The sequence below is a fragment of the Colletes latitarsis genome, chromosome 10 (assembly GCF_051014445.1).
Source record: "Colletes latitarsis isolate SP2378_abdomen chromosome 10, iyColLati1, whole genome shotgun sequence".
Lineage (NCBI taxonomy): Eukaryota > Metazoa > Arthropoda > Insecta > Hymenoptera > Colletidae > Colletes > Colletes latitarsis.
The window spans coordinates 11,481,103-11,493,988 of NC_135143.1; the positions used below are offsets into that span (position 1 = coordinate 11,481,103).

General features: G+C 41.7%; 1 protein-coding gene across 3 annotated transcripts in view; it reads right to left on the bottom strand.

Moving 5' to 3' along the window:
- Nucleotides 1–3: 3 nt before the first annotated feature.
- LOC143347113 (uncharacterized) overlaps nt 4–12,886 on the bottom strand; it is a 46,016-nt gene continuing 33,133 nt past the window's right edge. For all 3 annotated transcript variants that reach the window (XM_076776029.1, XM_076776028.1, XM_076776027.1), the window contains 8 exons: nt 11,055–11,377; nt 8,553–8,895; nt 8,013–8,356; nt 7,553–7,925; nt 7,241–7,490; nt 6,630–6,815; nt 6,399–6,536; nt 4–3,361 (listed from right to left, as the gene is read on the bottom strand). In XM_076776029.1, the coding sequence (XP_076632144.1) occupies nt 3,128–3,361; nt 6,399–6,536; nt 6,630–6,815; nt 7,241–7,490; nt 7,553–7,925; nt 8,013–8,356; nt 8,553–8,895; nt 11,055–11,377 (2,191 nt within the window). In that variant the 3' untranslated portion in view covers nt 4–3,127. The remainder of the gene's footprint in view (nt 3,362–6,398; nt 6,537–6,629; nt 6,816–7,240; nt 7,491–7,552; nt 7,926–8,012; nt 8,357–8,552; nt 8,896–11,054; nt 11,378–12,886) is intronic.

The window sequence follows — 12,886 nt, forward strand, 5'->3', positions numbered from 1 at the left end:
GGGCGGTACGAGAAAACCTTGTCTTTTCGTCCTTCGTCAATAAGCAACACATAACTTGTTTTTTATTTTTTTTTATTAATTCATTGAGAACAAGTGTATGGACAGCTTACTAGTATCTAATAAATAAATAATCGTAATTGTTTATCCGCGTAAAAAAAAGGGAGAACGTTCGATGGTCGATAGGGTTGATCAACCATCGGAACGTTCTCGAACGATAAGTAAAAAAATTCGCAATTCTTGTAGTTTCCGGAAAGCTTTGCTCTTGCGAAATAGAGTAGACTTTCGCTGTAAAGAAGCGAAAGAGAAGAACGTTAAAATAAGAAGAAAAAACTGTGATCGTGTCATGGCGATTCTCCTCGTACACACTTTGGATCGATCCGTTGAAAAGTTCGGCGGCGTATGAGCTCTACGAAAGAAGCAACGGGGAAACTGTTCTGAATATAAATTACTACGTGGATCGAGGCGACGCCCTAAATACGGAATATACACGTAAAATACATCGAAAGAGGGAGGAGACAACTTAGACGAGGAGGGAAAGAGGACGAAATGAATCGCGGGACTCGGAGCTGGGCCGGCGGCCATTATGCACACATATCCGATTTCTGTAAATTACACGGATTTCTTGCCTCCAGTCCGCTCGTTTCCTCCAGCCATACACATTTATTTCCTCTCGCGCTTATGTACAGTCGCTCGCGGCACACGCTCGCTGCATTATAAAAGAAAAAATCAATCGCTATCTGCTCGGGAGATAATAATACAAAAATTTCGGATCGACTCGCTACGAATAATTCTAACCATTTTGATCGTTGCCGAATTTTTAGGCGAAGCGGATAAATGAGAACAAAACGCAACGTTCCCTTCCTCCGACAGAATGAAATCCATCGATCTGATTCGTGGCAAAAATTCGTAAGCGCCACGCGTCTCTCCGTTCCATTCTCATTTATCATTAGATAACAAAATGCTCGTCAATAAATAAAAATAATTCACGTCGAGTAGCCTTTGAGCACTTTCTGTTCTTCGAACGTTTTTAACCACGATGCTCTTTCTAAGAAATTATTCTAGAATTCAAAGTCGCGATAATTTTATAGTAATTAAAAATGTATGAAATTAAATATACAATCGTTTGAAATAAATAACGATTTCGGACAGTAATCTCAGCGACGAAGACAAAATTATGTAGACAATCGAATTAACTATTGGAAAATTTTAATTTTTATACATGTCAAAATTATTTATATAATATCGTGATTTAAAATAGTTTCTAGATAGAAGAAAGATAGGTAGTGCTAAACAGAGTTGAGAAAATTATTATATTATTATTTTAAACCCACTTAAGGCATGTTGGTTTTTACCATATTCTAATACACTATTTCCGGTTAATTTTACTTTCCATAAAATTTGTAGTCATTAATCACAAATGTTGCTGTCCAGAATGAGTATTGTACCCGCCGTCAGGCGCATAAATTATTCTGATTTCAAATTCTATAATTATTTCTAAAGAGGGTCACGTTTAAAAAATAATAAATGCTGCAAAGGTCATTTGACATGAATTATCATTATTCTCAATTACGACGATAATGGACGCCTTGTCGCGCCCGATCGCCGGCTGTCAGTCGATTTATGTACACACGTATAAATTAATCAAGGCACCAAGGGAATCAACAGTCAATAAATAACGCGGGCTGCTGCGCGCGTTTCCGCGAACTTGCGGAACGAAACGACGCGTCGAAAACTCTTTTTTTTTTTTTTAACGCGCATGGAATCGAAATCACATCAGCACGTAAACACCAATACGTCGAGCAAGAAATACAGCGCGTGCTCGAACACAATGAGTTATTAATTAGATGGCTCAACAAACTCTAATTCAATGATTGTTAACCGTCACTATGGTTAAAACTGTTACTTGTTAAGTTAATCTTAAAATTCTCCTTATTTAATTGATATTTATTCTATGTATTTTACTGAAGAGGGCTTGCTCAAACAATGCATGATCGAATCGTTCATATTTATATGTAGCTATTTTTAAACCACACTGATGGATGATCTCCATCATTGAATTAGAGTTTGTCGAACCAAATAAGACGCGGCCATCTAATTAATAACTCGGTGTGTCTGAACACGCGCCGATTTTCTTGCTTTTCACTGTTACGATTTAGTCTACGATTCTCTTTGATAGTTCAACTTCTTTGCTACATTCCTTTCGCTGGTCGTTCACGAACAACCGCGAATCATTCTCGTGGCACGATACACTACACGAAGGAAACCACGAAACAGAGAGTCGAAGAGTGTTCAACGTTACTGTGCTATTCCGTTCCATGAAATGAACATTATAAATATCGTACAAAATCGAACGGTACCGTAAATCGATATTAAAACGTAACAAGATTAGCACGAAACATCACAGCGTGAAAATCGAAGGGGAACGAAGGTGTGTTGAGCGTGAGTCGAGAACACCGTAATAAAATAGAAATTATTCCAAACTGTAAAGACAATCGCTAAAAATTCGTGATAACGTCAATTCGATATCTGTCGAATATACGAGGTGTCCCATTAGAAATGTAAATGCTAACTACACTGTGGACAAAAAATGGTTAAGATTAATTTAACGTTAATAAAAGAAGAAAATACCTGCTTTTGCGCAAAAAATACTTGTGATCCCGAAGACTGAAAATAAATAATAAAATTGTCCTGATTTCTAGCAGAACACATCGTATACCGTGTTCGATAAAATTGTGGTGCCCCACTATAGGCGAAACGCTCGATTCTACCATCGTCGAGAAGCGCGTTTAATTGTAGTCGAAGCATATCGATAATTGTTTGTAAGTCAGCTTCCTACGTAACGTTCTGACGCATAATTTTCAGCACTTTACGCAACGAAACGCTCTAACTGGCGGACGTGATTGCACGTCCTCTCATAATACTATTCGTCGGAGAATTACAACACCGTCGATACGGTAAATACTTTTAAGCGCGTGACGTGAACGACGTTTCGAAAAGCTTCGAGAACCGCGCGTTCGACGCCTCGAAATTCGAGCGTACAAGAAAATCTATAGAAAATACCGCGTTTTTGATCCGGCTCGAGACAGAGCGTCGCCGATCGCTCGAGATTTACCGGCCCTTTTTATCGTTACGTGTCGGGGGCAAAGATCTTTACGGTATTCTCGGAATTTTGCGCGTTAGAGCGCATCGCGCGCCTCCGTTCCTCGATCAGCTGCCTTCGAGCCTGTTCTCTCGCCTCTCTCGCCTTTTTGTTCGCCTCGCTGTTGGCCGTGGATTTTGGTTTGTGGATGGGCGTGACGCGACGCTTCGTCGTGCTGCCGTTCTGCGGTCCGGCGACGACCGATTTCTTCTCTGGCACGGTCTTAAAAAAGAAAAAAGAACGAATACAAATTCTACTTGGCTCGTTCAAGATCGAGAACGCGATTGGATTAATTCTCGAAGGACAAGGGAGAGACTGTTCACCAATTCTTACGATTAGATCCTATCTTTGTCCTTTAACTAAAACAACATTTTGACATACTGGTAATTGAAGTTGATTAAGTTTGTCAGAATATATCAAAGTTTGTTAGCAATAACGAATATGTGAAAGTGTATGACAAAACACAGTTAAGTATGGAAACGATAAAATCAGTGTTACAAGTTAAATGCAATTTCTCCTTTTTATGCTAAGAATTCCACAAGCAATAACGTAAAAATAAATATAAATTATGTGAAGTAAAGAATGCTTTAAGTTTAAATTATTAGATAATAAAATTTGGAACAGAAGGTTTTTATAAAGTATTTAATACTGTATAGCACTGTATAAAATACAGTAGACGATCTATTTTAATAATGTCATTGACGAAAAATGGTGAACAGTCGTTCTTGAAATATAGACAAAACGATACTGAGATCGAGAAATGGAAAATGATAGATTAATTAAAAAGGAAAACGTACTTAAGGAAAGGTTGTGATTTTCTTCAAGCTTCTGTCGTACTTCTATTATCGACAAATTTCTTTCTTCTTCACACTAGGTTTTCTCTGTCAGTGCTTTGACAAGAATGAAAAGGAACAATGGAGGTAGGAAGATACTCCGAGGACACTTTTATTCCACAAATGCAAAATGATATACATGGGATCGCAGTCGATTCGTAAAAAGTTTAATAATTGTACAAGACTCGCGGGTCCAGGAAGCAGTTTTTGCACGAACCGACTTTCAAGAGTATTAAAAATAGACTGAAGACACCGTACATGTACAAATACAACAATAATCGACAAAGCGTTCGATTCGATTTTACAAATACGCAGGCGTGTCTCACTTTTCCAGGGGAAGTCTCGTTATTCGGGAAAGGTTGCGTGTACTTTGTGTTTTCCAGGCAACGAGTCACGCTATGTTCCCTTTTCAGTGTTATGCACTCGTCGAAATCGATACACTTAACGTTCTTATCGGTATTCCGATCGCCTAACGAACGAACAGTAAAATCTGAGCGCACGTGTTGCGAAATATCCAGAACGACGTTCGTGCTGACATAGGATGATTCGATGCTTTTCGCGATCAAACCGTAATTCAACTTTTTGATGCTCGAGCGATTCTTTAATTTCTGACTGCTGTTTTTTCGTGATCGCGACATTATCGCCGAATCCAAGGATTCGAAAGACATCAGGACGGATAAAAGACTCTCGACGTTCGCGTTCTTGTCTGTCCAATTCGTGATATCGTTCACGATGTTATTCGCTACGAAAGTCGATTCGTCTTTCGTGTTTACCCCGTAGGGCAGGAGTGCACACTGTACCTGACTGTCATCCATGAAATTCGTAAAAACGTTTGATAGACACGCAAAATCTTCCTGCGAGAGATTCGGCATAGTCCCGCGAGAAACGACCTTCTTCAGAAATTCAGAAGTTCGCTTCCTCTTTTTATCGTAGACCTTCATTCGTTTCAGTTTCTCCGACCTGTTCAAAGCGAAAGACGAATTTGCTTGATTCTCCGTGTTGTACACTTGTCTCAACTGACGTAGAGTCTCTTGAGTCAGTGGAATGAAAGGTTTCGAGTCGCTTAACGTCCAAAACACGCTGTCTGTTCTTTCGATAGAACTCTTCGGTTCGCATCCAATCTTTCTCGATGGATATTTTATTTGAAACTGCTTCTTCTTCGTCCACGTTCCAGATAAAGTGCAATTCTCCTTCGACACGTTGGTCGTCGAGTGAGATTTGTGTTTATCATTCAGAGTATCAAGATTCGACCATATTTCGCTTACAACGGAGAGATTGTTTTTATCGTTATCATAACGAGCACTTCGATGACATTTTAATAAATTTTTGTTGCAATTGTCCTTTCTTTTGAGCGCTTCATTCATAGATAATGACGATGATTTTTTGTTTTTTGACCAATCCAACGGATTCAGTCTTTTCTTCGAAGTTCCATGCAATACATTTTCGTGTTTCAAAGCCACCTTGAACTTCTTTTTCTCGTCGTTACAACCTAATTTTTTAATAGTTTGTTTGGCAGTATCGACTTGGACTATCGGTCGTGTTGGAGAAACAGTAGTTTTCTTTTCGTTCTTTTTCCGAGAAAAGAATGGTGCCGGACTACGAGATTTATGGCGACCACCGAGATTCGACTTAATTGGATCCCTTTTCCGAGGCTTGTTCTCCGGAGTACGCGATCTTATTCGACAACAATTTTTTATTTGTTTGTTAATTTTTCCATCGACGAGTGGATTTTTCGTATCTGACGAAGGCCCGTTCCTATTTTCGTCTTTATTCGAAAGCTCTACAATATTACTATCCATTTCTCGCGGTTCATTATCAAAAGAGTCTACCGTCCTATTTTTAAATTCTTGCGTTTGATCGAGCAAATCTGCCACATCGGTTTCTTTTTTAAATATCGTTTCAAAATGAGATGACTTTTTTCCGAAATAATATCCAGTACTATCGTCGTTCAATAAATCTCTACGAGGGAACAGATTGTAAGACCTGCGTCTCAAATCTTCGAAGGGAAACGGGTGGAAAATGTCAACGTAATTAATAATATACGGAGTGCACGGATCGACGTTGAAAACATAATTTTTCGCTGAATCCGCCGCGTCGTCGCTATCGAAAAGAAACGGTTGACTGTCTTCGAATTTCTCATCGATTTCTGCGCCCTGCGGTTGGGTCAAAATACGAAACGCATCGTCGCATAAACGAGTCTCGAACGAATAGTTTCCAGACGTACGAAACGATCGTGCGCTCGAACGAATCGGTTCCTCAGGTTCTTTAAACGTGGAATCATTGAATCGAACATGTTTGACGTTAACGAAACGTTCGCAAGATGGTTCTATCGGCTCCGTCTCGTCGAGTCTCTCTCGCGAGTGAAATGTTCTCTTAGGACGCTTCGGAGGAGGGGGTGTCTCTAGGCTAATGAAATCTGCACATACCTCTTGCCACTGAGAATTTCGTAATTTTTCGATCTGATCGAAGAGCTCGTTTACTTGCACCACCTGCAGCATCACCATGTCCCAGAAGCCAGCCAGATCCTCGTTGGTCGTTGGAAACTCTTCGCCCGGTACCTGGTTCTGCAATAGAATAACAAACGGTTCCAGAAACGGAAACGAATTTTTTCGACTGGTCAGCGTACGTCGTCGCGAACAGTAAACGAGATAACTTACGATGTTTTTCTGGCAGAGCCCCTCAAACTGCTGCATCTTTTGGGAAGCGAGTAACCTAGCCTTGCCAGCGACCGAACGAAGTTTGCCGGCTGCCTCTTCCGGAAGTGTAACACTATCGCTGTTGGTCAGCTCCGCTTCCGTTGACGCAGCCAACGAGAGAAGCCTGTCTGTTTCCTGTTTGAGCAGCTGAAACCATTTTCGACGGAATCTTTGTAAATTGCTTGATTTATAACGATCGTACCGAGTGGGTCAAAAGCTTTGACCGCGCGAATTGACAACTTCTTGTCCATTTTTCTATCTGTTCGATCAAAGATTCTTACGTAGGAGAAGATTGAATAATAAAATAAATAATAAAACAAGGTAGTTGGATAAAACAGGGTGCTCGAATCTATAGCTACTGCAAGTGCTCTTATTTTTGTTGAAGGTAGTAGGTAACCTACAATTATTTTATTGCAATAATTTATAGATAATTAATTTTTTTAACGAATCGCTTCGCTTTTCCTTCTACCTCTATAATTTATTGACCGATACTGTACGCTGTTACGTTTAACGTGCCACCGTTAATAACTTTCCCGCAATTGAAAAAAAGTGAAATCAAATGAAATGCATACTTTCAGGAAGTAATGGCCGTCCTTTTCCTCGTCTTTTTCAGCCTCCTGAGCCTGCTTGGCCACGTTCGTCGAGCTGGCGCTCGGTTCTAGGACAGGTAAGACAACCTTTGGCGCAGCCGGCTGCTGATCCGGAATGCTGGCCGTGCTAGAATTCAACTTCTGCGTTTTGTTTTCCGCGATGCTTCTGTCCAAGTTCGAAGGCGTCAGTATTTTTGGTTTCTGATCGGCCTTTCGCGAGACTGGTGTTACCCTGGCGATCAGACAAGACACGAGATCGTAGAACCACAAATGCAATAATTCCAATCAACTTACCTTTGTAATGGCTTTAGGATTTGTTCCGAACCGTCCGTGGGTCTCCTAGGGCTGACCACCGGGAGCTGAGCCCGAAACTCTGGTCTCAAATGTCTCATCACCGGCAGATTCTTCAGGGACTCCTCCGTGTTCGCGTTGTCCGTCGAGACGTCGTTGTTGTTGCTCGACTTGTTGAAGCTACTGTTGCTGGCGTTCAGTCTGCTGGTACTGCGTTTAAAGAAGAAGACCTGGGCGAGCGCCCCGGGGCCGTAGAGCCGTTCCACTCGTTGCTGAATGAACGATTTCTCGCTGTTCGACGAGCTATTTAAAACCTGGCTATCCACCTCTGCCGATCCGTTTAATATACTCGTTTCGCTAAACGAATTATTTGAAACTGCAAACGATTGGAAAAATGCGTGTTAGTTCATGTTCCTCGATGGAATTGTTGCTGAAGAACAGACTGACCGACGAAGACGCTTACTATTGACAGTAGCTTGCTTTGGAGACGATGCTGACAAATGAGACGAGAACGTTTTGTTCTGTTGACTGCAGGACATCATCTGCGACATCCCGGGGCTGCGTTTCGTGGGTGTGTTCGATCGAATTGGACTGATGTCCGAGAACTGCGAATGCATGACGCCTTTGTCGACCTCGGAGTAACCCTGACAAATACTGATGGAGCTTCTGGACTCCCTGTAGGCCTCTACTTTGCACTCCTCCTTCAAACCGTTCGAGAAACCGTTTTGTCTGTCCATCGCTAACGGCGAGATCGACTGACTCTTGGGCGGATAGGGATGCGCCGGCACGTTGAGGTTCTCGTTCGATCTGGAAGGTTTCAACGATTAACGACCTCAGGAGGAAACGTTTTTAACGTTCGCTTTTTCCTCTGCGTGAAATAACCTGTTCCGCAGAGCTCGAATAACGAAAGAGAAGAAAACTGTCCGGCAACAATGTTGTCTTTGTCGCAACGTTAACCAACAAAGTAATAAGCAGAGTATTACACGTTCGAAGCCGTTGTTACCTGAAACCTGCTGAGCTGGTGTCTCTCGTGATCAGCCTCGTCCCAACACTGTTGTCCCTCGATCGAAACCCTTCTCTCAGCTTGCTGTCGTACCTATTGATTCCCGAATAGCCGCTGATGCTACAGGCCAGGCCCAAATAACTCGGTTTCTTCACTGTCAGCTGATCGGCATTGCCTCGATGACCATTGCTGACGTTCAATTTCTCATCCGGTGTCAGGTGGGACTTTTGCAGCGTCTCGCTGCTGCCGTTTGCCAGATTCCCGGGAGAAGATACCGAGTCACCGTTGCACGATAGATTCAGGCTATGCAGAGTCTTCTTCGATATAGAGTCTACGGTGTTCTCTGTAAAGCAAAATCCTCCGTTGGAGTTTTGCTCTCTAAACTTTAACAATGCCTACTCCTTCCTCCAATACTCTCTTTAGCCCTGACTCTTAGTCCCTGAATACTGAGATTGGATACGAAGTCTCGATAGCACGCAATGGCAACCGCAACTCTTCGCGCACACGTGGATCGCTTCGAAGTTTTCTTGGTCGAACGACCCGTAACGTATCATCGATGTTCGCGGCGAGAAGACGGCTGAAACGATCGAAACGCGACACAGGAATAACCCTGGAACAGCAAGAGGCCGGCCGAGCCGCGATGCAAAAGAGACAAATGCGCCTCTGCATCTCCTCGTCTTCTTGGCACTGACGATGGAAAGAAGCACTGCACGCGCTCGCGATCTAAATTCGATCGGCACCGAGCAAAAACGAACGATCCACGGGATGGTGGAAGGATCGGTGACCTTGGACGTTCCCAAGATCGTTACGGCTGAAATTCGGCGCGAGAGTCGGTGAACGCGTCTTTACGCGCGACCTTCCGAACGTCAAGTGCAAGGTTACTCGACGACGACCTCGGAATTCCGTTGGTCGAAACTCCCGTCGTACCCTTGAAACCGAGAGACTCTAGTTTCCGATGCTCGATTAGTTCTCGATTCCCTGCGACGAGCACAGTCCACACTCGGGACAGAAGATATCGACCGCCCACTTCTTTGACCGTTCTTCCCTAGCTTCCGTGTCTAACTTGAGAGGCAAAGAAGTGTGTTTGTAGGTTTTGGGATTTCCATCTCTTCGGCGCAAAAGATATAGTTGCTGGAATAAATATAGCAACCCGAGGCATACTCGACACCTTTGTCAAGTGATATCTGTGTTGAGTAGAGGAGAGTGGGGTTAAACTGTTACAAAGGATTTTTAAATTTTCCTATTTGAAAATGATTAATGTACAGGGTGTTCGGCTGGGAAAAATTTGTATGGGAGATTCTAGAGGCCAAAATAAGACGACAATCAAGAATACTAATTTGTTGATTGAGGCTTCCAACCATTTCTGGCCTCACGTTAGATTTTCGGTACGGAATTTTTTTCTCGAAAGTGCGTAGGATTTTGGGGATATGTCTATTAACAAAAAATGATTGTAATTGACCCCCGCAACTGAAAATAATTTTTTTCCAGAACGATTTGAAATTTTTTAATTTAATTTTTTAAAAACTTTTTAACGAAACCTCAATCGAGAAATTGATTTTCTTGATTTTCGTCTTATTCTGGCCTCTGGAATCTCCCATTAAAATTTTTTCCAGAGGTGGCCGAACACCCTCTATGTCTGGTAAAGCGTTCCCTGGTTACCCAACATTTTCTGATTTAGATAAGGAAGAGTAAGTTTTGTTACTTTAACTTGCTCTACCAAAAAAATTCAATAAAAGTACGTAAATTATAATTGTCATACTGGAATTAACACTTCTTTAGCTATGAATACGTAACAATTAATTGAGAATATCTTAAACTGGCATGAATTTATAATAATTTATAAGTTATGGAGTCAATTGAATCTAAATATCTCGGGAATAACACATTTTCGCGAAAAATGTGAAGTAGAAAAGTTACTCGGTTTCAAGGGGGAAAACGCAACTATTTTATTTATTTTTTATTCGTTGAACGCTTTGAGAAAACAATCCGATAGGTTGTAATGTTACGTGCATTGTATGTAATTTTTTTGTGGCACTTGTATTTTTGCGTGGAATGTGTGATTTTTGCATCGATGAGATGGTATTTGGCACATTTTTGTATAGAAACAGTCGTTCGTGTGATGTATATGATATTTACGTGTTATTATCGAGTGAAATTTCTGCTCTGTACAAAAATATAACTACATAGACAGCACCAAAATCGCATTTCACGCAAAAATATAAATACGACACAAATAGCATAACAATCAAATATAGCACAAAAGTTACATAATCCATACAAAAATGTACCACACAGAAATGCCACACAGATCGTCTGGATAAATGATGTGTCTAAACAAATATTTACTCGAAACGCTCAACTCTGACGAACAGTAACGCATCTTTGGACTTCTCGGTCAAACGGTGCGGTGGGGATAGCCAAAAAGCGACCTTGAATGGCCAATATATTCTGTCCCAGCGTCCCTATTTCCCGTGAAAACGCTACACATCGAGGATAGCCAACCTGATCGGTCGGACGCGGACTGGTCGACGTCCAGGCTGCAGCTGCCGATGCTCTCCTGGCTAGTCATGTTAGGATGATGGCTGGAGACGATGTCGGTTGCGATTTTTGGATCCGGATCGAGGCGACGGTAATTAAGAGGTTGCACCGCGAGGGAAAGCGGCCTCGTGCGGCGATTTGACCTGATGCCGCCGGCGCCTGGGACCGACGGCGTCAGCGTCGCGGCGCAGAAGTCGCCGACGTCTTCTAGGCCCGCTACCTCACCGCCACCGCGTGTTTGCCCGCTGGCTCGTCGACGATCCTCGTCCCCGCGGTCCTCGTGCACACTGTTGATTTTCGTTTCTTTTTGTTCCGCGATTTTCTTTGTACTTTTTTATTTTTATCTTTACCGACCGATTATTCATTTTTTTTTTTTTCGTGATTATTCGTCATGTCAATGACGGGAACAATTTGAATGACGATCGATGCAATCAGGCCACGGAATTAGGTCTGCGATGCCCCGATGCTCTCGAGCAATTGGCTGAATTCGTGGCAAAAGCTGAACGATCGAATGATTTCATGATTGAATTCGAAGAAAGGATCACGATCTATTATCGAATAGCAATTTTCCGTATCTTCGAGCGGAAAAACGATCTGCATATAAAAGTACGGTGGAACTGCAACAACGTGAAAGCGGAACGATACAGCAGCGACGAGCTCGACTTGTTCCGGCTGTTTTGTTCTCTCTTTGAAAACCGCACCGACAGGTGGATTTACTTTTTGCCGACCGAACATCTCGAGAGCATCGTGTACGTTAATTGGAAGCTAGCGCTGTGTTCTCGTCGATAATTTAATTTCGCCATAAACTTTCACGTTACCTTTTAATTATTAATAAAGTAATCACTGATTTCTTCCTGATATCGACGTTGATGGAATTTAATATATCGCACGATGATTAACGAATATCACTCGATTATTATCCAAGATATCCCAATGATAAGAGTACAATCAAGTGAATTGGATTGGAGTGGATTGAATTTGGAAGTGGAAATCATTATCAGAATACCAGTAGGTGCAAATTGCAATACACAACTAGCATTATAAATCCTCCGTTTTACACTATTATACATTGCATACTTATTTCCTTACATTGTATATTTACATTGTATATTTATAGTATATTTTTCATTGCAATTTAAAATAGAACTACTTTACACTCTGGTATAGATATATTACTGTATTGGTATCTGAATATGTTATATAATCTGGTATTGTATTAACATGTTCTCTATTATAATATACTATAATTGTAAGAAATTTCTTACAATATTATTACAAGAAACAAATTGTGTTGTTATATTATTGATAAAACTGTTTAACAATGAGAAGAAAAATCCACCAACAGTTATCTGGGATCGAACCAAGGTCATTGGGATTTGCAGTTGAGTACTTTACCACTACAGCTAAAATTTCCTTCCGTTACTTTTAATTCTGTAACTACACTACTATTAGCACGAAACATTTTCAAATTTTATTTCCAAAATGAAGATCTAACATGACGAACGGAGTGGTGGATTTACAATTTGAATCTAGTGGTATTCCGAAAGTAACCTCTCGCGAAACCCGTCCCGCGGCTCGTGATCCGCACGCCCCGACAATTTCGCGTACAATCGTGTCAGCGACTGAGCAAACACTTGTTCCATCGTCGTGAATCACGGAACAAGAGCGGTCTCGTTGCCGCGACTTTAAAAAGCAAATAACCGTCGCGTAAACTCGACCCACGTGGATCTAATTTTACAATTCGTCCCGGTGGCAGAACGCAGATGAGACGGACGCAATAAATCGACTGTTCTGTT